Source organism: Geotrypetes seraphini, chromosome 5 (genome assembly GCF_902459505.1).
Source record: "Geotrypetes seraphini chromosome 5, aGeoSer1.1, whole genome shotgun sequence".
NCBI classification, from domain to species: Eukaryota; Metazoa; Chordata; class Amphibia; order Gymnophiona; family Dermophiidae; genus Geotrypetes; species Geotrypetes seraphini.
Genome location: NC_047088.1, coordinates 266476093 through 266500349, shown reverse-complemented (window position 1 = coordinate 266500349; position 24257 = coordinate 266476093). Strand labels below are relative to the sequence as shown.

Here is a 24257-nt window from a genome sequence, read left to right as displayed (position 1 = left end):
TTCGGTGAAGAAGAACTTCCTAGTGTCACCGTGCAGTTTCCCGCCCCTGATTTTCCACTGATGCCCCCTTGTTGCCGCGGGACCCTTGAAAAAGAAGATATCTTCTTCCACCTCGATGCGACCTGTGAGGTACTTGAATGTCTCGATCACCGTGAGGATGGGCTAGAATAGATGAACCATTGGTCTGACCAGTTCTTGTGTTTTTATGCTCATATTATTATCCTCTAAACCCAAATTCTATCATCTCAATGAGAAAATCCAAATGCCATTTGTGCAGTAAGATTGTAAAAGGTGTGACCAAGCAAACCCCCAACGGGACCCACCGCTGGGCTCTCATTGCAGCTAGTTAGATGCCCCTGAGGCAGCCTTGTTGGCGAAACACGTCGGACCTTGTTCCTGGGAGCGTCTGCACATGATCTGTTCCACCTAAGCATTTACATGTGTGAATGTAGCTGCATTCTTGTGCGTAGGAACCACAATTACACGCTAAGGCGTGACATTCACATCCGCCTGGGTGTCCAGCATTTCAGCACCTTCCTAAGCATGTATGAATTCCGTCGCTAAGTCAGTGATGGCTCTTCCAAGCATCTCGGTAAAGAAATATCTGCTCTGAGCTCTACCCCCTCCCCCAACTTCTTTTTATATAACATAACATAAAAATCCATTGATATACCGCTACACCTCACAGTTCTAAGCGGTTCAGAAAATAAGTAAGAACTGTACAAACAGTCATTTGTATACTCTTTTATAAAATTCATCAAATAAGTGAGTCTTCAGCATCTTTCTAAAAACCTGAAAAGGAAAAATTGCTTATAAATACAGCCTTTTGCTGATGGAAACGTAAATATAGTTAAGTTTACGCAGTGATGGTTTTCTATCTGCAAATCTGAAATGGAAAATACCCCCTTGAGTGTAAATTAGCAGCAGAAAATCTGTAAAAGCTACAGAAACCTTTGCAAACAGAATCCCTCCAGTTCAGACACCTTAATCCCTGGGGCCAGATAAGAAATCCCCAGCAATGAACCATCCGGGCAGCTGCGGCAGCCTCTTGGCTGGTCTCAACTCTCACTCCTTCTCCCTTCTCCCCTCCAAGTGGCATGGGATGTGGGGAGAGGGGGTGAATTTCCTCTCTTCTTGATTAGTGGTGACCTCAGCTAGTGACACCTCCCTCCCTCCCTCCCTCCCTTCCCCAAATCCCACTGTCTCTTGCTATCCATCTTTACACATCAGCCCTCAGACCACATTCAGTCAAACCCAGTTCTCTGGGCACCCCAAAGTCAGGTATTTAAGAAAGCCATGAAACCGATTTCAATGCACTGCATCCAAATCTATCCCATGAATATTCATAGTGGATAATCTGAAAACCTTACTGGCTCGGTGTGTTCCAAGGACTGGGTTGAGAAACTCTGCATTAGAGTTATAGATCTGAAGTGATGGGGAGGGGGGGGTGGTGGTATTAATTCAATTTCCTATACCATTCTCTCAGAGGAGCTCAGAACGGTTTTCCCTGTCTGTCCAGGTGGGCTCACAATCTATCTAATGTACCTGGGGCAATTGGGGGCAGAACCGAAGAATTCAGGAAAGGAAAATATGCAGATGGGGGCGATCAGAGGAACGCCCCCATCTGCCTGCAGGTGTGCGATCCCCGCGCATGTGCAGACCATCTGCTTTCCCTGCAGATGGTCCGCACATGCGTTTTCTGTCTTTTTTGTTTTTTTACTGGTTTTTGAGCCTGACTCTCTGCTCCTATCTCCGGCCAAGGTGGTCTAATCAAGCTGGGAGCGGCGAGCAGAGACTGCGGGGGTGGGGATGGCGAGGCAGAGGCAGAGGCTCCCGGGCTGAAAGGCTCTGCCTGCCCCAAGCACCCAGGACGTAGCCTGCGGCTCTTTTGTAAAATGTGCCGGCAAGTGGCCTGCGGACAGTGCGTGGCCAGGAAGCATAAGGGTTTATTCCATGGGTGGGGCACCTGGTAATTGCGACTCTTCCCTGCAGTGTGAACCCCGCGGGTTTAAAGTGGGTCTGCACTGCAGCATGCAGCCCCGCGGGCTCGCACTGCTGGGAAGGCAGCAGAGATCAGTCTGCTCTCCCCCCTGCCCCAGGGATTCTGCAGGCCCTGAAACAGGCAGCGAGATCGGGGCAGCAGAGAGCAGGGCAGAGGCGGCAATGGAGCAGGAGAGTTGGTACAGAGATATGCGACTGGTCCCCAGCAGTCGCTTTAGGAGTTGATCGGCCAGCCCAGTCGGATCGAGAGTTTTGTGTTGTGAATCGCTGCCTTCCCTACTTTTGAATTTCCCTCCCCTCATTTGCATGCGCGGATCAGAGGATGGTCGGCAGAGAGGGGAATTTGGTCGCTAAGGGGTCGCAAACCGATCGGTACACGATTGGTTTGCTTTGTGAATTTAGCCCTTGATGTCTTGCCCAGAGTCACAAGAAGCAGTGTGGGATTGAACCCACAAACTCGACGTGCTGAGGCTGTAGCTTCAACCACTGCACCACACTCTCCATGTTCTCTTTGTGGTTGAGTTGTATTCTGATGTCATAATGCCTCATTCCACCAATGCCTAAGAGCCAACCTCATCAGTGATGTCACAATGGCTGGATTGTCCTATATTTGGCTCACATAAGAACAGAAGAGTTGCAGTACTGGAACAGATCGAAGGTCCATCAAGCCCAGTCTCCTGTTTCCAGCAGTGGCCAACCCAGGTCCCAAGTACCAGGCAGAAACCCAAAGAGAGCAACATTCCAGAGCTGAGATTGTGATGTCATAATGCCTCATTCCACCAATGCCTAAGAGCCAACCTCATCGGTGATGTCACAATGGCAGAAACCCAAAGAGAGCAACATTCCAGAGCTGAGATTGTGATGTCATAATGCCTCATTCCACCAATGCCTAAGAGCCAACCTCATCGGTGATGTCACAATGGCAGAAACCCAAAGAGAGCAACATTCCAGAGCTGAGATTGTGATGTCATAATGCCTCGTTCCACCAATGCCTAAGAGCCAACCTCATCGGTGATGTCACAATGGCAGAAACCCAAAGAGAGCAACATTCCAGAGCTGAGATTGTGATGTCATAATGCCTCATTCCACCAATGCCTAAGAGCCAACCTCATCAGTGATGTCACAATGGCAGAAACCCAAAGAGAGCAACATTCCAGAGCTGAGATTGTGATGTCATAATGCCTCGTTCCACCAATGCCTAAGAGCCAACCTCATCGGTGATGTCACAATGGCAGAAACCCAAAGAGAGCAACATTCCAGAGCTGAGATTGTGATGTCATAATGCCTCATTCCACCAATGCCTAAGAGCCAACCTCATCGGTGATGTCACAATGGCAGAAACCCAAAGAGAGCAACATTCCAGAGCTGAGATTGTGATGTCATAATGCCTCGTTCCACCAATGCCTAAGAGCCAACCTCATCGGTGATGTCACAATGGCAGAAACCCAAAGAGAGCAACATTCCAGAGCTGAGATTGTGATGTCATAATGCCTCATTCCACCAATGCCTAAGAGCCAACCTCATCGGTGATGTCACAATGGCTTGGTTTCCCTAGACTTGTGCCCATTTGCCTCATTGAAATGAAAAGTGTAAAGAGAAGTGTGGAATAACTTGTAAGTTTCATGGCTCTGTCAACATCATATTTATTTATTGACTTAATTTTCTATATCATTCGCACAGGGAACTCAGAGCTCAAGCATTTTTCCCTGTCTGTCCTGGTGGGCTCACAATCTATCTAATGTACCTGGAGCAATGGGGGGGGGGGGGATTAAGAGACTGACCCAACGTCACAAAGATTTGGAATAAAGGTGTTGAACTTATAGAACTGCAAATGGAGGTTCCGCAATGGGACCTAACAGCGTGATTCTTTCATCGCAAGTTGGAGTAAGAGCTGGATCAGGGATCAAGAAGGTTGCTAGATCAGTGGAGTGCTGATGCTGAAGGGTGTGGGGGGCATCACCCCTCCACCCCCACCCCAGTGGATTGACATACTGGATCAGGAGCCCTGGCCCATGAACTCTCACAACTGCAGCATGGCCCTTTATAATAATAATCATTTTATTTCTGTATACCGCCAAAGCCATATTAGTTCGAGGCGGTTTACAACAAGAAGAGCTGGACAGTCAGCGAAAAACATAACAATGAAGACTTTGGTTACATAAAGTCACAATGTAGGGAAATCAAGAATATGTGATAGGAGTACAGTGGAAGGTTTAAGAGTTCTTGGATGAACAGGTTGGTTTTAACTAGTTTTCTGAAGTTAAGGTAGGATGAGGAGTGTTTGATGATGTTGCCTAGCCAGCTGTTTTAAGAGCCAATAGTTCAGCTTAGCTGTGATAAACAGTCCCACTATTAAAGTGTGGGGCTAAAGGGCCACAATATATTATGCTTGACTAAGAGGTACTGCAGGGCAGGAGTGAGGTGCATTGGCAGAGCTCTGTGTGTTCTCAGTACTGGAAAGAAGGAGGTGTTGTGGGGCAGGACTGAGGTGCATTGGCAGAGCTCTGTGTGTTCTCAGTACTGGAAAGCAGGAGGTGTTGTGGGGCAGGACTGAGGTACATTGGCAGAGCTGTGTGTACGGGGTGTTAGTACTGGAAAGCAGGAGGTGTTGTGGGGCAGGACTGAGGTACATTGGCAGAGCCGTGTGTACGGGGTGTTAGTACTGGAAAGCAGGAGGTGTTGTGGGGCAGGACTGAGGTACATTGGCAGAGCTGTGTGTACGGGGTGTTAGTACTGGAAAGCAGGAGGTGTTGTGGGGCAGGACTGAGGTACATTGGCAGAGCTGTGTGTACGGGGTGTTAGTACTGGAAAGCAGGAGGTGTTGTGGGGCAGGACTGAGGTACATTGGCAGAGCTGTGTGTACGGGGTGTTAGTACTGGAAAGCAGGAGGTGTTGTGGGGCAGGACTGAGGTACATTGGCAGAGCTGTGTGTACGGGGTGTTAGTACTGGAAAGCAGGAGGTGTTGTGGGGCAGGACTGAGGTACATTGGCAGAGCTGTGTGTACGGGGTGTTAGTACTGGAAAGCAGGAGGTGTTGTGGGGCAGGACTGAGGTACATTGGCAGAGCTGTGTGTACGGTGTGTTAGTACTGGAAAGCAGGAGGTGTTGTGGGGCAGGACTGAGGTACATTGGCAGAGCTGTGTGTACGGGGTGTTAGTACTGGAAAGCAGGAGGTGTTGTGGGGCAGGACTGAGGTACATTGGCAGAGCCGTGTGTACGGGGTGTTAGTACTGGAAAGCAGGAGGTGTTGTGGGGCAGGACTGAGGTACATTGGCAGAGCTGTGTGTACGGGGTGTTAGTACTGGAAAGCAGGAGGTGTTGTGGGGCAGGACTGAGGTACATTGGCAGAGCCGTGTGTACGGGGTGTTAGTACTGGAAAGCAGGAGGTGTTGTGGGGCAGGACTGAGGTACATTGGCAGAGCTGTGTGTACGGGGTGTTAGTACTGGAAAGAAGGAGGTGTTGTGGGGCAGGACTGAGGTGCATTGGCAGAGCCGTGTGTGGGGGTCTCAGTACTGGAAAGAAGGAGGTGTTGTGGGGCAGGACTGAGGTACATTGGCAGAGCTGTGTGTACGGGGTGTTAGTACTGGAAAGCAGGAGGTGTTGTGGGGCAGGACTGAGGTACATTGGCAGAGCCGTGTGTACGGGGTGTTAGTACTGGAAAGCAGGAGGTGTTGTGGGGCAGGACTGAGGTACATTGGCAGAGCTGTGTGTACGGGGTGTTAGTACTGGAAAGCAGGAGGTGTTGTGGGGCAGGACTGAGGTACATTGGCAGAGCTGTGTGTACGGTGTGTTAGTACTGGAAAGCAGGAGGTGTTGTGGGGCAGGACTGAGGTACATTGGCAGAGCTGTGTGTACGGGGTGTTAGTACTGGAAAGCAGGAGGTGTTGTGGGGCAGGACTGAGGTACATTGGCAGAGCTGTGTGTACGGTGTGTTAGTACTGGAAAGCAGGAGGTGTTGTGGGGCAGGACTGAGGTACATTGGCAGAGCTGTGTGTACGGGGTGTTAGTACTGGAAAGCAGGAGGTGTTGTGGGGCAGGACTGAGGTACATTGGCAGAGCCGTGTGTACGGGGTGTTAGTACTGGAAAGCAGGAGGTGTTGTGGGGCAGGACTGAGGTACATTGGCAGAGCTGTGTGTACGGGGTGTTAGTACTGGAAAGCAGGAGGTGTTGTGGGGAAGGACTGAGGTACATTGGCAGAGCTGTGTGTACGGGGTGTTAGTACTAGAAAGCAGGAGGTGTTGTGGGGCAGGACTGAGGTACATTGGCAGAGCTGTGTGTACGGGGTGTTAGTACTAGAAAGCAGGAGGTGTTGTGGGGCAGGACTGAGGTGCATTGGCAGAGCTCTGTGTGTTTGTGTGTGTGGGGGGGGGGTGTCTCAGTAGTGGAATAGCAGGAAGAGCTATAGCGAGGAATGAGGTGCGTTATTAGTCCCGGCATGTCCTCGGAGCTGTGCAGGGTGAGGTACCGAGCTGGCTGCGTGTATTTTTGGCCTTTCACTGTTGCATGTTGTCACCCATTTTCCGAGGGTCTGCGTCTGCGGTGACCTCTTTGCCGACCTGTGCACAATTTTATTTGGCAGCAGTGCTGGGGGAAGAAACTCAACTTGGAAGGAAAAAAAAAAAAAAGCAATTAAACTGCCTTTAACAAAACAGAGTAAAAAAGAAATCAATACTTTATTTAAACATATCCCAAGTGATGTGGAGAAAGCAGAGGAGGGAGCAGGCACCTCTCCTCCCTCGCATTAATCCCCCTCCGAAAGGGACACTGTGCCCTGCCTGCCTTAATCCTGACAGCTGCTGCCTTTCCTCCAGATCAATAACCGCCTTTCTTTCTCTCTTTTTGGTGCATAGCGTCAAGACATTGATCATTTTCCTCTTTCCCTGCTTGTTTCATATGTCTTCAATTAGGCCCAGGGACCCCCCTCGGGCAAATTCTATACCCCCATTCCCTACAGGACCCCTGAGGCTCTGCAGCCCTCCTCCATTCCTCACACTTTCCCTGGCTTTTTCTCCTCTTCCATCCCTTTTCTTCCTAGTCAGACAGATTTGCACTTGAGGCTTCCCAAGATCTGTTGGAGATCAACTGAACTGGCTATTGCCTCCGGCTCTATTTCAGATGCAACAGGCTGATCCAGACCAGGCTTTACCCCATTGCATGCAGGGATTTGTAGTTTTGACTTTCTTAGGCAACTCAATAGCAGACTTGGATCCTGCATGCAAGGGTGAAAATCCGGGCCTGGAACAGCCTGTATCCTATGTCATGGAGTCACATGACAACCCTACTTGGAGCAGTGGCTCTCAAAGCTGGTCCTGGAGGCACCCCAGCCAATGACTATTCATGAGAGAGATTTGTATGCATGGCCTCCACCTCATGCAAATCGCTCTCATGAATATTCATTGTGGATATCCTTGAAACCTGACCGGTGGGAGGGGCCTCCAGGACCTGGTTTGGGAACCACTGTCCTAGCACAGTAATACAGGTGTCTCTTGCCCTGGTGAGGGAACATAAGTAGTTCTTCCTGGGGAGTTAGCATAGTGTGCGGTGAGTGGTCCCCAGCCTGGACTGGCTCTGCCCTACTGGAAGGAGCCAGTGAAAGCATGGGTGGCTTCTGTCCCAGTAAGAAGACCCCCCAATCTGGGCAGCTCGTGCCCAAGTGAATGAAGCTGGAATCTCCTAGCTGTCCCCACTCAGGCACTGCTTAGACCAGGGGTTCTCATCCCAGGACACACCCAGCCAGTCAGGTTTCCAGGATATGCACGAGAGGAATTTGCATGCGATACCTCCATTATTCATCTTAAGAATCCTGAAAACCCGGCTGACTGGGTGTCCCAAGGACCTCTGTTCTGCAAGAATTCATCAGTGGAAAGACCACAAGCTTTAACTCTGTCTGAAGCACTTCCTCTCCTATAAGGTTACCATATGGCTCCAGAAAAAGGAGGACGGATTGAGACATCCGGCTTTTACTTCCATTGCTTTCAGTAGAAGTAAAACCCGGATGTCTCAATCCGTCCTCCTTTTTCTGGAGCCATATGGCAGGGAGAGAAATAATCAGTCCTCATTTTGTGGCCCAAACTAGAGTTGTTAGTGATCCAGCGAACGGCCCCTCTTCCCCGGCCCGTGTACAAGTTAGTTTGGAAGAGTGGGCTGAGTGCAGGAAAACTCGCAGATGCTGCTGGCATGGACCGCTGTCGGCGTTTGCCTGTGTGTGTGTGTGTGTGTGGACACCAGAAGCCAACCACTCCTGTACAGCTATTCAAACAAGTGAGCTCCCTGCCTGCGTCTCTCTCTCTCTGTCCAAAAGGGAGAAAGGCATTTTCTTCCCTATGCAGGCGATGTTACTCTTGCATTCCCTGTGTGAAACAATCCATGGATTACCTTTAGCACTGCTCAGCTGCTGCTGGTGAGGCTCTGTGTCGGGCATGGAGTGAAGAGCGAGGGAGAGCGGGATCTGAAATAGTGAAGCAAGGCAGAGAGAGCCAGATCGACCAGTGAAAGCAAGCACAGAGAAGAGCTGCGGGCCACAGAGAGAGGCTGTGCTCCCCCCCCCCACCCCCTTTCCCCTCCTCCCTTGGCTCCCTCCTTCTCTCCATCACTTTCTGTTTTTCTTTTTGCCGTGGCAGCATCAAAGGAAAAAGACGGTCCTCCTAACTCCATCTGCACCTTCTCCCCTAAAAAGAAGACAGTCCCCCACGAGGGAAAAAGTGCTGCCAGGGGACCAGGAGCCCTGCGAACCCACCGCACTTACAGATGCCCATCGAGATAGTGTGTAAGATTAAGTTTGCCGAGGAGGATGAGAAGCAGAAAGAGAAAGAAGAAGGGGAGAGGGAGAGTCTGATCGAGGAGGTGAGCCGACCGCGCCGCAGGGATCTGCCAACCTTCGCCAGGACCAGCAGCCTGCATGGCCTCAGCCACATCTTCAACTCACATGGGCTGGGCGTCAAGCAGACCATCTGGGCCTTTGCCTGCCTCGCCTCGCTCATCTTTTTCTTGTACCAGGCCACCAAGTGTGCCCTGTTCTACCTGGAGCACCCACACGTAACGGCCCTGGACGAGGAAACGATCCGGGAACTGGTCTTCCCCGCAGTCACCATCTGCAACATCAACCGCTTTCGGCACTCGGCACTCACCGATGCCGACATATTCCACCTGGCCAACATGACTGGGCTGCCCCCCAAAGACCGGGATGGGCACAAGGCCACGGACCTGATGTACCCTGAGCCAGACATGCAGGACATTGTGAACCGAACGGGGCATCAGCTGGCAGAGATGCTGAAAAGCTGTAACTTCAGTGGAGAGACCTGTACAGCCCAGAATTTCAGTGTGGTGAGTTCACTTCTTTTCTGCTTCGCTGCTTGTGTGTCTGTATGCATGATGTGCTAATGCTTGAGTGGTCCTGGAGCAGCCTCTGGCATCCTCTCTTTAACTCCCAGGTGCACCCAGCGAGTGCTAAGCTCAGCTTTGCTCTTCTGTGCAGGATGCTTCTTTCCTCTGGGCTCGTGTTTTGCCGCTTTGGCAGTTGGCGGGCTAGGATCATTTTCCATGTCCTGGAGCAAGGCAGAAGTTAAGCCTGGCTTGTGGCAGAGCAGTGTCTAAGTTCTCAAAAGTAGGCTAAGTTCAGAACGGCCGCTGTGTGACTCAGGCTTATCTACAGTCCAAGCAGACAGTCACTGGGACTGATGTGATGAAGCAGTTTGAGAAAAGCCCAGTCATCCCTCCCTTAGGTTTTGCTCTAAAGTTAGACCCAGCCTCAAACCCAGGTACTTCTGTGAAAGAGGAGAGGGCTTCTCCCACAAAGCTCTCTAGGTCACTTGAGAGGTTCCCTTCCTGCTGAGGGGTCAGATCTAATGTCACTTTGGAGAAGGAGAGAGGTTGACCGCAAACGTGTCTCGGGAGAGACAAGAGGGGTCTGTCCCTGATGTCTCAACTGGATCTTTCTGGGAGACTCAGAGAAAAGAGAATGGTCAGTCCCCAAGTGGAGCGGGGAAGGTTTGCTCCTTATATCTCTTTAAGATCTGTTCCTGATGTCTTCTGGTGTTTTTTTCAGGGGGAGGGGGAAGAGAATTGTTGGTTTCTAATGGCAGTTGGGGCGAGAGATGGAGATCCCTGAATTTTTCTTTTCTGTCCCTGAGGCGTTTGGGGGGAAAGGCAAAGGGTCTCCCTTTGACTCTGGCCCAGTTGTGGTGTCACAGGTAGAAGGTTCTGGATTTTATGTACCTTTGGTTCTGTGATACGGTCTCCAGCAGGCCACACAGAGATCAGAGCCTCAGCCCTTTCTTGTGCTTGCAGGAACTTCAAAGCTGACTGAGGGATGGGAAGGTGGTTCCAGCATTGTCTACTAGTCTGGAAGGTTTTCTCTGATGTTATCATTTATTGATTCAATTTTCTCTAGAGCTCAGAACGCTTTATATGAATTTATTAAGGTACTCAAGCATTTTCCTTGTCTGTCCCTCGGGGCTCACAATCTGTCTAATGTACCTGGGGCAATGGGGGGATTAAGTGACTTGCCCAGGGTCACAAGGAGCAGTGTGGGATTTGAACCCACAACCTCAGCGTGCTGAGGCTATAGCTCTAACCACTGCGCCACACTCGCCCCTTCTCAGTTGCTCCAGACAGACTACAATTATTAGAGAGCTCCGTTATCACCTCCGCTCCTGCTGGAAGGACTCGTTTTTTTTTAAGGCTGCATTTTGCTGTCGTGAGTGCTGAGAATGACCCTTTGGCTTGTACCAACAACACAGAGACAAATTCTCCCTGTCCCCGTCCCATTTCTGCAATATCTGTCCTGTGCAGTTACGGCAGGGCTTGCAGGAATGGGACGGGGACAGAGCTCACATATGGAGAGCCTGCAGGGACATGGACAAATTTGTCTCTACGAGTCCTACAGTTTACCCTTAGTTCTGGGCTTGTTCTTCTGTCGGGGTAGGAGAGTCGTTGAGCCACTGGCCAGAGTTTCTCCATCCTCAGAAGAATTGACTTGTTTGTTTTAGTATTTATATACGGCTTATAGCCTAAGTGGTTTGCAATCAGGTGCTCCAGGATTTCTCCCTATTTGTCCTGGTGGGCTCACAATCTGACTAATGTATCTGGGTCGATGGAGTATGAAGTGGGCTTGAACCTGCAACCTCTGGGTGCCGAGGCATCAGCCCTAGCCACTAGTTTTGCCGATTGCTTCTTTATTGCCTCAAACTTAGCAACCGCAAAGGAGATGGTTTTCCCGTGTTCAAAATGTCAGTGGGTGAAAACTTCACGTGGATACGGGGTGATAGCCGGTGAGGGATGCCACCCCGATCCACGCATGCCAGTCCTCAGCGCGTAATAATAATAACTTTATTCTTCTATACCGCCATAGTCAGATGACTTCTAGGCGGTTCACATCGAAGAGGGCTGGACAAAAAGTGAAATAGACAGAAGGAAAATATGAATTCAGTGCAGCAAGACGAAAACAGTCAGACACAGGCTGACTCAGGGAACATTCTCTTCTTTCCTCTTACTGTGGTTCATTGTACAATCCTGGTTTAAGGTTTCAAAATGTTTCACGCCTGCTGCAGGTGGCAGCAAAGTATCTAACAAAGCACTTTCAGCCCTGGGTCTGTCCAGGAAAGCCCAGGGCATCTGGAGTCAAGTCCCTGGACACCATGCATTGAGCGTAAGGGAACGTGAACCAACTGAGTCCACGGCAGATCTCTGTCACTCCAGTGGGACTGCATAAAAGCCGCCTCATTTGGGCTGAGCTTGAGAACCTGTACAACATGGGGGACGGGGCAAAGTGTGATGCCCTGCCACAGACAAACGCACTGGACAGTAGTAGCGCTGTCGTAGCTGGAGGTGATGACATCATTTTGGCCGTGACACTAGGACACGTCACACAAAGAGGGTCATTTTAAAAGGCATTCTCCCTGCTAAAGCAGTGTTTTCATGCAGAATTGCTCTTAAATTCATGCCCATAGACCCTGTACAAAAGCGTAATTAAGTTAGGTAAAGGCCTTCTTGGGGATGGAGGTTGGACTTTAATAAAATGGGACACTTGTATGTGTTGATGAACAGATGTAGATGTGTTTCCATACTCTCCCTTACACTTACGCACGTATCTACTGTGGACATTAGACCCTGTTGTAAAATTACCTTCAAAATACATTTGCAGCCCTCGCGCTAAATGCTAACACGTGCATATTATCCTATGGACGCGTTCGCGGTTAGCGTACGCATTGATTTAGCACGCGCTAAACTCACCTTAAAACGCTTAGCGCACCTTCGTAAAAGAGGGCCTACGTTGTGGATGTCTTGGACAACAGGTTGCTTCTAGAAGCGTTCTTGCAGTGTAGTTTGGGTTTCTGGAGGTTGCAGAATTATTAAAAAAAAAGAAATAGAATAGCAAACATGTGATGAATGCCGCAGCATGATGGCTGAAACATCGGTTCTTTCTACACAGACGCAGCAAGAACCGTAAACCTGCTACAATCATGACGCCAGCCACGGAAGCCTAAGAGATCATAATCAGCACGTAACTAACACAAACATAGATAAAGAGATAAACACATCTGAAGCATTTATAATCAGAATTATTGATTGATTTGCAGCATTTGTTGTATATAGTTTAAAGTTTGGTTAGACTATGTTCATATATGTAGTTTTTTGGAAGAACCACGTTTTTCGGTTTTTCCGGAATTGGGTGTAGTTGGAAGTTGGGTGAGTCTTTATGGGAAGTGATTTCCAGAGTTTTGAAGTTTGATAGACCAATAATTTGTATTTTATTCCTTTTAGAGTTGGGAAGGATAAGATCATCTTACCTGAGTTTTGATTATTTTTGGATCTTCCTAATAGTTCTGTAAATCTAGAGAAGCTTTCGGGGGCATCTCCGTATAAGGATTTATGTGTCAAGAAGCATAGTTTAAACTCTACTTGTTTCTCCACTGGGAGCCAGTATAATTCTTTCAGTAGGGGTGTGATATGATCAAAGTTTGGCTTATAGAATATTAGTCTTGTATCAATTGAAGTTTTTTTTCACTAGTTTCTGTAGGGTGTTGCAGTAGTCTAACAGGGATAATATTATTGATTGGACTATTACGCTTTAGTAATGTTGGAAGAAAAAGGGTCTGATTCTTCATAGCTGTTGTAGTTGGAGGAATGATTTAAGAACATAAGAACATAAGAAGTTGCCTCTGCTGAGTCAGAACCAGAGGTCCATCGCGCCCAGCAGTCCGCACCTGCGGTGGCCCATCAGGCCCATGACCTGTACGGTGATCATTGTCTGAACCCTTAAATCCCCTTGGTCTCTATCTAAACTCTCTCTATATCCCATCTCTACCTCTATCTGTATCCCTCAATCCCCCTATCTTTCAGGAATTTATCTAATCCTTCTTTAAAACCCCGGAGTGTACTCTGTCCTATCACAGCCTCCGGCAGTGTGTTCCATGTGTCCACTACCCTCTGAGTGAAAAAGAACTTCCTAGCATTGGTTCTAAACCTGTCCCCTTTCAGCTTCTCCGAGTGCCCCCTTGTACTTGTGGGCCCCATTAGTCTGAAGAATCTATTTCTGTCTACCTTCTCGATACCTCTCATGATCTTGAAAGTCACTATCATGTCTCCTCTGAGTCTCCGCTTTTCCAGGGAGAAGAGCCCCAGCCTTTCTAACCTGTCTGCATATGAAAGGTTTTCCATGCCTTTTATCATTTTCGTCGCTCTTCTCTGGACCCTCTCAAGCATCGCCATGTCCTTCTTGAGGTACGGCGACCAATACTGGACACAGTACTCCAGGTGCGGGCGCACCATCGCTCGATACAGCGGCATGATGACTTCCTTCGTCCTGGTTGTGATACCCTTCTTAATAATACCCAACATTCTATTTGCTTTCTTTGAGGCTGCTGCACATTGTGCCGTTGATTTCATTGTTGTATCCACTAGCACACCCAAGTCCTTTTCAAGGTTCCTTTCCCCTAGCACCGATCCCCCCATTTTGTAGCTGAACATCGGGTTCTTTTTTCCTATATGCATGACCTTGCATTTCTCTGTATTAAATCGCATTTGCCATTTGTTTGCCCACTCTTCCAGTTTGTTTAGGTCCCTTTGTAGGTCTTTGCATTCCTCCGCGGTCCTAACCCTGCTGCAGAGTTTGGTGTCATCTGCAAATTTTATAACCTCACACTTCGTCCCCGTTTCCAGGTCGTTTATAAACACATTGAACAGCAGCGGTCCGAGCACAGACCCCTGTGGAACACCGCTCGTGACACTCCGCCAGCCTGAGTATTGTCCCTTCACCCCAACCCTTTGTTTTCTGCCTGCCAACCAGTGTTTAATCCATCTGTATATATCCCCTTCCACCCCGTGGTTTTGCAGTTTCCTAAGTAGTCGCTCATGGGGCACCTTGTCAAAGGCTTTCTGGAAGTCGAGGTAAATGATGTCTATGGGTTCCCCTTTGTCCAACTCGCTGTTTATACCTTCAAAGAAGTGCAGTAAGTTTGTTTGGCACGACCTTTCTGACTAAGTTACTGATGCGATGTTCCATTTCTAGTGAGCTATCTAGGGTGAACCCCCAGGACTCTGGAGAATTTTTTGTAGAAAGTGTTTCCATTTTTTCTAGTGTAATTTTTGGAGGGATCAGGTGTTTCTGTGGTCTGAACTAGAGTAGTTTGTTTTCTTTTTCAGTATTTAGAATGAGGTGGTATTTTGCTGACCATTTTTGTACTTTGGTTAGTGCACTAATCAATTGTGTGGATAGACATGTTGAGTTCAAGTCTGCTGGAATTAGGAGAAGAATGTTGTCTGTGTAAGAAAACGTCCATTCTCCATGGTTTAGGTTTATTAAGTTTAGTGTTGTCATGAATATATTATATAGTAAGGGTGATATTGGTTAGAGAATGGCAAAGGGAAAAAATTTGTCCCCGTCCCCATCCCATCTCCACGAGCTTGGTTCCTGTCCCTGCCTTGTCCCCGCAAACCATCTGATCCCATTCACACAAGCCTCGAATAGTTTTATACTGAACTTATTTTATTAAAATATAAAAAGAAACAATATTCTGTACAATTGTCATTTTATAAATCAAAGTACTGGCTGCTGAACTAGAGAAAGAGATCTTCAGCTGACAGGGCTTTGCTTACGAGATGTTTATCAACACAAGTAATATAGTACTTTATCCTAAAGCAAAAAAAAAAAAAAAAAAAGAAAGGAAATAGAAATTTTTTTTCTGGTTTCTGCTCTCCTCATCTTCTCATCATTCTATTCCTTCCATCCACTATCTGCCTTCTCTCTGCCTCTTCCATATGGAATCTGCTCTATTTCTATGCGTCTACAAGAAACTGTGTCTCTCCCTTCCATCTCTCCCTCTACCCTCCCCCCATATTGGGCTGGCACCCATCTTCTTCCCTCCCCCCCTCTAGTCTGGCATCTCTGTCTTATTCCCTTCCCTCCCCAGGTGGTTTTTAGCATCTCTCTCCTCCTTTCTTCCTCTCAGATCTGGTATCTGCATCCCCAATCCAGCATGTACCCTTTTTTTTTATCCCCTCCTTCCATCCAGTATATGCTCCCCTTTATCTCCCCTCCCCACTTTCCTTAAGCATCTTCTCCCCTCTCTCTCCTACCCATTTCCATTCAACATCTGCTCCCCACTCTTTCCTCCCCATTTCTATTCAGCATCTGTTCCTCTCTCCCCTTCCTCTCTCTCTCTCCACTTCCCTTCTGCACTCTTCACAAGGTCCAGCAGCCCTTCCCTTCCACCCTCCCGATCACCGCGGTCCAGGCATATTCCTCCCTCCCTTCCCCTCACCTTCGATAGCGATTTTCATTTTTCTGTCTCTGAGCGGCCCGAGCCTTTACACAAGTCGCGTGCAGCTGCACTGAAACTTCTCCTCTGATGCAACTTTCTGTTTCCAGTTGCATCAGAGGAGAAGTTTAAGGCAGCCGCGCGTGACTTGTTTAAAGGCTCGTGCCGCTCAGAAAGAAAAAAAAAAATTGCCAGTGCAGGTGAGGTGAGGGGAAAGGAGGGAGGGAGATGCCTGGACCACAGCAATCGAGAGGAAGGAGGGAGGGGGTTGCTGGACCACGCGATCGCGAGGGGTGATAAATATTTTGCATGCGTTGCCTCACTTAACTGTGAGGACAAGGCCATTCACCACTCATTGGGGCAGTGAATGGCCTTGTTCCCATACCCGCGGCTACAAGCTTTTTTTCCTCCCCGTTTCGGTGGGTTACCCATGGCTATCCGCAGGTAACAGTCACCGTGTCATTCTCTAATATTGGTGATCCTTATAGTACAAACAAACCAGGAGAAAGATATCCACAATCCAAGTAGACACGAACAAAGCACAGTGGAGATACGTAATAATGTTGGTGTGCAGTTTATTCATGAAATATAAAAGTGTGTGTGGTGGCTCGACACGCACGTGTTTCAAGACACGAACAAACCACAGTGGAGAGCCACCGCACATACTTACTATATTTCATGAATAAACTGCACACCAACATTACTATATATCTTCATTGTGGCTTGTTCGTGATCCTTGTAGAACACCACACAGTGGTATCCAGTGCTCAGAGAGGAGTTTGACTTTTAGTAAGAACATAAGAATTGCCGCTGCTGGTGTCAGACCACGTGGCAGCCCTTAGGTCAAAAACCAGTGCCCTATTTGAGTCTAACCTTACTTGCATATGTTCTGTTCCAGTTGGAACTTATCCAACCTTGTCTTGAATCCCTGAAGGGTGATTTCCCCTATAACAGCCTCCGGAAGAGTGTTCCAGATTTCTACCACTCTCTGGGTGAAGAAAAACTTCTTTACGTTTGTAGGGAATCTTTTCCCTTCTAACTTTAGCGAGTGTCCTCTAGTTCTCTTCACTTTGGAGAGGGTGAACAATCTCTCTTTTTCTACTAAGTCAATTCCCTTCAATATCTTGAATGTTTCGATAATGTCCCCTCTCAGTCTTCTCTTTTCAAGGGAGAAGAGGCCCTGTTTCTCTAGCCTCTCGTTGAACGGCAACTCCCTCAATCCCTTAATCATGCTTGTGCTTTTTCATGTACGGCGACCAGTGTTGGACGCAGTATTCCAGGTGGGGGCGTACCATGGCCCAGTATAACGGCATGATAATCTTTTCAGATCTGTTTGTGATCCCCTTCTTAATCATTAGTAACATTCTGCTTGCCCTTTTCGCCGCCAACACACATTGCGCAGACGGTTTCATTGACTTATCTACAAGTACTCCCAAGTCTCTTTCCTGAGGGCTCGCTCCGAGTCTAGCTCCGGACATCCTGTATTCGTGCATATGGTTTTTGTTACCGACATGCATCACCTTGCACTTATCCACGTTGAACCTCATTTGCCATTTCACAGCCCATTCCTCGAGTGTCTCTTTGTAGGTCTTCACAATCCTTCTGTGTCCTCACTACTCTGAATAACTTTGTATCGTCTATGAGGCAGTTCTGCATACATCTAAACAGATGACTGATGCATTTTTCTTTGTACTGGATCATCAAATGGCTTATCTGTCTAGCTTGGAAAACTAAATGTGCTGTACTTAAATTAAACATATAATGGCACTCAGGTTATTAAGTTGGACTTAAACCATTGTTAAGATGGACTCGGGGAAATCCACTACTTATTCTTAGGATAAGCAGTATAAAATCTGCTTTCCTCTGGGATCTTGCCAGGTACTTGTGACCTGGATTAGCTACTGTTGGAAACAGGATACTGGGCTTGATGGACCTTCGGTCTGTTCAAGTATGGCAGCTATTATGGTCTTATGTTCTTATATAAATACACAAGAGCCCTCTAGTGGCTCTACCAGTATATGACAGTTTACCTTAGTATTCTGGGAAAAGGGCTGACCTTTTCGTCTTGAATGACAGTGGTAGGAGGAGTTACTCCTCAGAAATAAAACCGGGGTTATATAAATACCAGGCTCAGAGAGTTTTCTTGTCCTTGGCTCCTCTCCCTGGCCACTGTGCCTTTGATATAAAGGGAGCTATTGATTGGCTAACCCAGCCCGTACTTAGGGGAAGATGAGGACTCTAGAAAGAGTAACAGAGCCTATTCATCTGCTGCACTGGTTCATGGTGGAAGAGGTGGTGGAAACAAAGACTGTGTCTGAATTCTAAAAAGCCTGGAATAGGCATGTGGGATCTCTTAGAGAAGGGGTGTCCAACCTTTTGGCTTCCCTGGGTCCCATTGGCCGAAAAAATCAGCTGTATATGACTAAGCCACTGAATACAAAAATAATTGTGATGCACATATCCCAAAGCTAACATGTTCCAGTTAATAAATTCAAAATAAAACCATTTTTTCTACCTTGTTGTCTGGATGTTTTGATTTTCCATCATCTTGGTCCCAGTTTCTCTTTCTGGTTTTTTTCTATCTTCAACTAATTCTCTTTCCAGTGTCTGCTGTCCATTTTTTCTCCTCTTCTCTCGTTCCATTTCCTTCTTATGCCTGTCTCCAATGTATTGATTTTTCCCTTTCAGCTTTTTTAACTTTTTCCTTTCTGCCTCTGTCTACTCAAATCTTGCCTTCTTTCTCACCCTTCTTCTTTTTAAATGTTCAGCTATCTCTCAATTCTCCATCTTCTCTGTCTCTAGCAATCCCATTTTCCATCTCACTCCTTTCCCAGCCTCCTATTCCCTTTTATCTACTCCCCATTACCACATTTCTACCACTGTACCACTGCTCTTTCACTCATCTTGTCATCTCCATTTTGACCTCATCCACATGGCTCACCACTTTCAGAATCTCCCTCCCTCTCTCCACTGGTCAGGCTATAATGCCGTCCCTTTCTTTCCATCCCCTAGCATCATCTTATCCCAGCTCTCTTTCCACCTGCCTTCCCATGGTTCCATCTCTCCTCCTCTATCTCCATGGTCCAACAATTTGCTCCCTCTCTTTGCTGTTTTTCTTCTTCCCTCCCCCCTTGATGCTGAACAATGAAATGGAGGAAAAAAAGAGAGAGATGCTGCATCTCTGCCTTCCATCCACAGGCCTAACATTTCTCCCTCTCTCCCATCCCCAGATCCAACTTCTCTCCCTTTCTCTTCCCAACTGTCCCCCATCCCATCTTTCCCCCTGCCTGCCTGCCTCCCTTCTCCAGGTCCACCATTTCTTTCTTTCTCTTCCCAACAGTTCTCCCTTCAAGTATCTCTTTCCCTCTTCCTCCACACTACCCCAGGTCTAACTTCTCTCCCTTCAGACCATTGCCTGCCATCTCTCTCTCTGTCCTCTGTTTCTGGTCCCATAAGCTCTCCCCCCACGCCCAATCTGGCACGTCTTTTAATACCCTCCCACCCAAAAGAACCCATCTCTGAACAAATCCCCCTTGCTTTAATCATCTTATCCTCACTCTCTTCTTTCTAGACAGCATCTGTCCTCTCTCTATCTTCCATGCAGCATCAGCCCCTTCCATCCACTGTCTACCCTCTCTCTCTCTCTGCCCCTTCCATTTCTCTGTCTGCTCTCTCCCTGTTCCATATGATATCTTCCCTCTTTCTATGCTCCTTCCATAAACTGTCTATCCTGTGCCCCTTCTCTCCTTTTTTATATGATTCATTTCAGCTTCACCCCCTCTCCATTTTTCTGTCTCCACCCCTCCCCTGTGCTCTGACATCTCTTTCTTCTCCTTTTCTTCCCTCCCCCCATGCTCTGGTACCTCCTCTCGAGAACCTCTTCTCCCTCTGGTCTGGCATTTGTCTCCTTAGTTTCCCTTTCCTCCCCCCATGCCCTCTCCTTCCAACTCCCCCTTCCCCTCCCCCTCCATTATCTGGCATCCCCTCTCATTCCTTTCTTTCCTTCCTTCCTTCCTTCCTTCCTTTCCCCTGGCCTGGCATCTGTCTCCTTCCCTCCCCTCCCCTCCCCTCCCATGCCCTGGCATCTCTCCCTCCCATCTCTCATTCCTCTCCCTTTTCCTTCTCCATCCTTCCCTTTCTCTCCCCAATTGAGTGTAGCAGCAGCAGCATTTCTCTTCTCCCCTTCCCTTCCCTGTGCAGAGCAGCATTTCTCCCCCCCCCCCCACACACACACACACCCATCAGCAGCAAAGCATTCACCCCCAAATTACCCCTCAGGGCCAAGTGAAGCATTTGCTTAATACCGCTGATCCCTTATCCGTTCTCCAGCAGGTTCATGCAGAGCACTGGGTTGTTGAGCTTGTCCATGGAGCAGCGCTGTAGGTTCCACGTGGCCATGCGCAGCAAGGGTCAGCACTTGTGCATGCCGGGGAAGGGTTCGATGGGCGCACGTGTCACCTACTGCTGCCCCAGCCCGGCTCACCCCCGGTAGGATCATCAGCTCCTCCTCAGTGGCCGCATTGATGTTCAGTCACTATGGGCTCCCCAGGATCTGGCTGAAGTTATAGGCAGCACTGAATTTGCAGCTCTTGGAGCAAAAGCCCTGCCTGCAGCGTTTACTCAAAACCATGGGCAGCGTCTTCCATGCGCCTTCTGCAGCTGATCTGGAAGTGTTCCCTCTGATGTCGCAACATCAGAAGGAACACTTCTGGGTCAACCACAAGAGGCACATAGGATCCGCTGCTCGCAGCTTTAAGCAAACACTGCAGCAAGACGGAGGAGGGAACTGGTAGAGGAAAACACCGCATCGTGAGTGGGGCCGCACAGAATTTTTCACGAGGAAAACACCGCATCATGAGCGGGGCCGCACAGAATTCTTCACGGGGCTGCGGGTTGGACACCCCTGTCTTAGAGAGATGAAGAGATAATGGTTACTGTGGATGGGTCATTTGGCCTTTATCTGCCATCATGTTTCTCTGTTTCTATAACCATAAAGCTCTCTGACCTCACAATGCAGGTGTAAAGAGCCTTAGCCTATAGGAAGAGGAGATGCAAATGTTAAGAGCCTTAGCCAATAGGGAGAGGAAGAGAGAGTGGATGCTGTGGATGGGCCATTTGGCCTTTATCTACCGTCATGTTTCTATAACCATAAAGCTCTATGACCTCACAATGCAGGAGTTAAGAGCCTTAGCCTATAGGAAGAGGAGATGCAAATGTTAAGAGTCTTACCCAATAGGGAGAGGAGGAGATAGTGGATGCTGTGGATGGGCCATTTGGCCTTTATCTGCCGTCATGTTTCTATAACCATAAAGCTCTATGACCTCACAATGCAGGTGTAAAGAGCCTTAGCCAATAGGGAGAGGAGATGCAAATGTTAAGAGCCTTAGCCAATAGGGAGAGGAGGAGATAGTGGATGCTGTGGATGGGCCATTTGGCCTTTATCTGCCATCATGTTTCTAATGGAAACTCAGTGACTTCTTTACCAAATGTGTAGCTTCGCTTACTTGTTTATTATGTCTGCTTAATATTGATTATTGTAAACTGCTTTGGGTTATTTATCTATGAGCTAAATAAGCAGTAAATATTAAAATAACTTTACTCATTATGGCATAGTATGCAACTTACTATGTCAAGACAATACACAATGAACTATCTTAATAGACATCATAATGTGTAAGCGGAGGTGGATCATTATAGACAGACAAGACAGAATAACAATAGCTAAGACAGAAATAAGGATGACTAACAAGGAAAAAATTGCATGGAGAATCAGAAAAGGTGCATCAAAATGATCTCAGCTAGAGTACGAGTGAATAAGTCAGTCCTACTACTCGATATACAGCAGTTTCATTCCATTATGTATGTGTATGTGTGACTAGCAAGTTAGTTACTTCTTCCATTAAACACCTGGGTGAGAACCATGCTTTTGCCTGCTTCCTGATTTGGGAGATGGTCTAGCATTGAGTGAGTGCGTTCCAGAGTGTATCCTTTGGAAAGGGAGTGGTTAGAGATACTCCTAGAGAGGACCTTAGTGACCTTGGAGATGTCCTCACTGCACTGAAAAAGGTCGTTGTGCTCCTTGAATGCCTAAGTATGTAATTCCATGATAAGCAATGATAGATCAACCACTTCAAATGCTGACATTATATCACTTCATCTTGATCTAAGCAACCTTGTAATTCACTCACAAATTCTCCTAAAGTAGTTTCAGTACTATGACTCAGCCTAAATGCAGTTTACCTAGGATGTAAAATCTCATTTTCTATCCCAAAATCTCCTGTTTAGCAATAATCTTTTCTGACAACTTTGTACACAATGGCAAATTCGAAATACGTCTATAATGTTCTGGTCTCAATAGATCAACATGGATTGGCCACTGCATGCTTCCATGCAACAGGCACTGTCCCTTCCAATAAACTCTGACTAATCATAGCTGTCAACAATAGCATCAACTCATGTACATGGATAGCATCTACCCCCTTGGAGCAATTTTTCCAATTCTAACACCTCAGCCTCAGATTTTTTAAACAAGTTGGTACCTTAATGTATTCCCACGATACTTGAACGAAGATTCTCAACTTTATTACAAAAGTAATGAGCAAGGAATTCTTCGTTAGGCCTGATGTTTGGCAATCTCTTACGTCGTATTACTCTTTGTCCAAGACTGTGAAAATGAAAACAATTTTCTCGTCAGACAGTCATCCTCCTGCATCAGTTTAGAAAATTCAAGTGTTTTTAAATGTTCAATTGTTAAACCTCATTTACTTTACTTGATTTTAAGATATGAAATGAATAAAGATTAAAAAAAAAAGTTTAGAAAAATATTGATGCTTGGCTTTGCAAACTGCTCTACAATAAAGCACAGTTACTTACCGTAACAGGTGTTATCCAGGGACAGCAGGCAGATATTCTTAACGCATGGGTGACGTCACCGACGGAGCCCCGGTACGGACACTTTTAACTAGAAAGTTCTAGTTGGCCGCACCGCGCATGCGCGGGTGCTTTCCCGCTCGACGGAGGAGAGCGTGGTCCCCAGTTAAGATAAGCCAGCTAAGAAGCCAACCCAGGGAGGAGGGCGGGACGTAAGAATATCTGCCTGCTGTCTCTGGATAACACCTGTTACGGTAAGTAACTGTGCTTTATCCCAGGACAAGCAGGCAGCATATTCTTAACGCATGGGTGACCTCCAAGCTAACAGAGAGGGAGGAGGGATGGTTGGCCATTAGGAAAATAAATTTTGTAAAGATGGCCGAAGAGTCCATCCCGTCTGGAGAAGGCATCCAGACAATAGTGAGAAGTGAATGTGTGAACTGAGGACCAAGTGGCAGTCTTGCAGATCTCCTCGATGGGCGTGGAGTGGAGGAAAGCCACAGAAGCAGCCATAGCTCTGACCCTGTGGGCCGTGACAGCACCTTCCAGTGAGAGACCGGCCCGAGCATAACAGAACGCAATGCAGGCAGCAAGCCAGTTAGAAAGCGTCCGTTTAGAGACAGGGCGACCTAGACGGTTAGGGTCGAAGGACAAAAAGAGCTGAGGGGACGAGCGGTGAGCCCTGGTACGGTCAAGGTAGTATGCAAGGGCACGCTTACAGTCCAGCGTGTGTAATGCCTGTTCCCCAGGATGAGAATGGGGCTTAGGGAAAAAGACAGGTAACACAATGGATTGGTTGAGGTGGAAGTCCGAGACCACCTTGGGAAGAAATTTAGGATGGGAACGCAGAACTACCTTGTCATGGTGAAAAACCGTGAAAGGTGGGTCAGCGACCAGTGCATGTAGCTCACTAACCCTCTTGGCAGAGGTGATGGCAATGAGGAAAAGCACCTTCCATGTCAGAAATTTGAGTGAAGTTGTGGCAAGAGGCTCAAATGGAGGTTTCATGAGGGCTGAGAGAACCACGTTCAGGTCCCAGACGACTGGAGGAGGCTTCAGAGGTGGTTTGACATTGAAGAGGCCTCTCATGAACCGGGAAACCAGGGGATGAGCCGTGAGAGGTTTTCCGAGGATAGGCTCATGAAACGCAGTGATGGCACTGAGGTGGACTCTGATTGAGGTAGATTTGAGGCCAGCATCGGAGAGAGAAAGCAAATAGTCCAGTATAGTTTCCACCGCCAATGAGGCGGGATCGTGATGATGAAGTAGACACCAAGAGGAGAACCGGGTCCATTTCTGATGGTAACATTGGAGGGTGGCCGGTTTCCTGGAGGCATTCAAAATACGACGGACAGGCTGAGACAGGTTCTCTGGAGAGGTCAGCCCGAGAGAAACCAAACTGTCAGGTGGAGCGAGGACAGATTGGGATGCAGTAGAGACTGATGCTGCTGTGTAAGTAGAGTAGGAAACACAGGAAGAGGAATGGGCTCCCTGGAGCTGAGCTGGAGCAAGAGGGAGAACCAGTGTTGGCGAGGCCACCGAGGAGCGATGAGAATCAGGGTGGCTCTGTCCCTGCGGAGTTTGAACAATGTCCGCAACATCAGAGGCAGTGGAGGAAAGGCATAGA

The 24257-nt window shown here is 47.9% G+C and overlaps 1 protein-coding gene across 1 annotated transcript in view; it reads left to right on the top strand.

Annotated features, from left to right (window-relative positions):
- The first annotated feature begins 8750 nt into the window (after positions 1-8750).
- Positions 8751-24257, top strand: part of ASIC4 (acid sensing ion channel subunit family member 4) — a 311699-nt gene continuing 296192 nt past the window's right edge. Inside the window, exon 1 of the mRNA XM_033946240.1 lies at positions 8751-9326. Within this exon, the coding sequence (XP_033802131.1) occupies positions 8751-9326 (576 nt within the window). The remainder of the gene's footprint in view (positions 9327-24257) is intronic.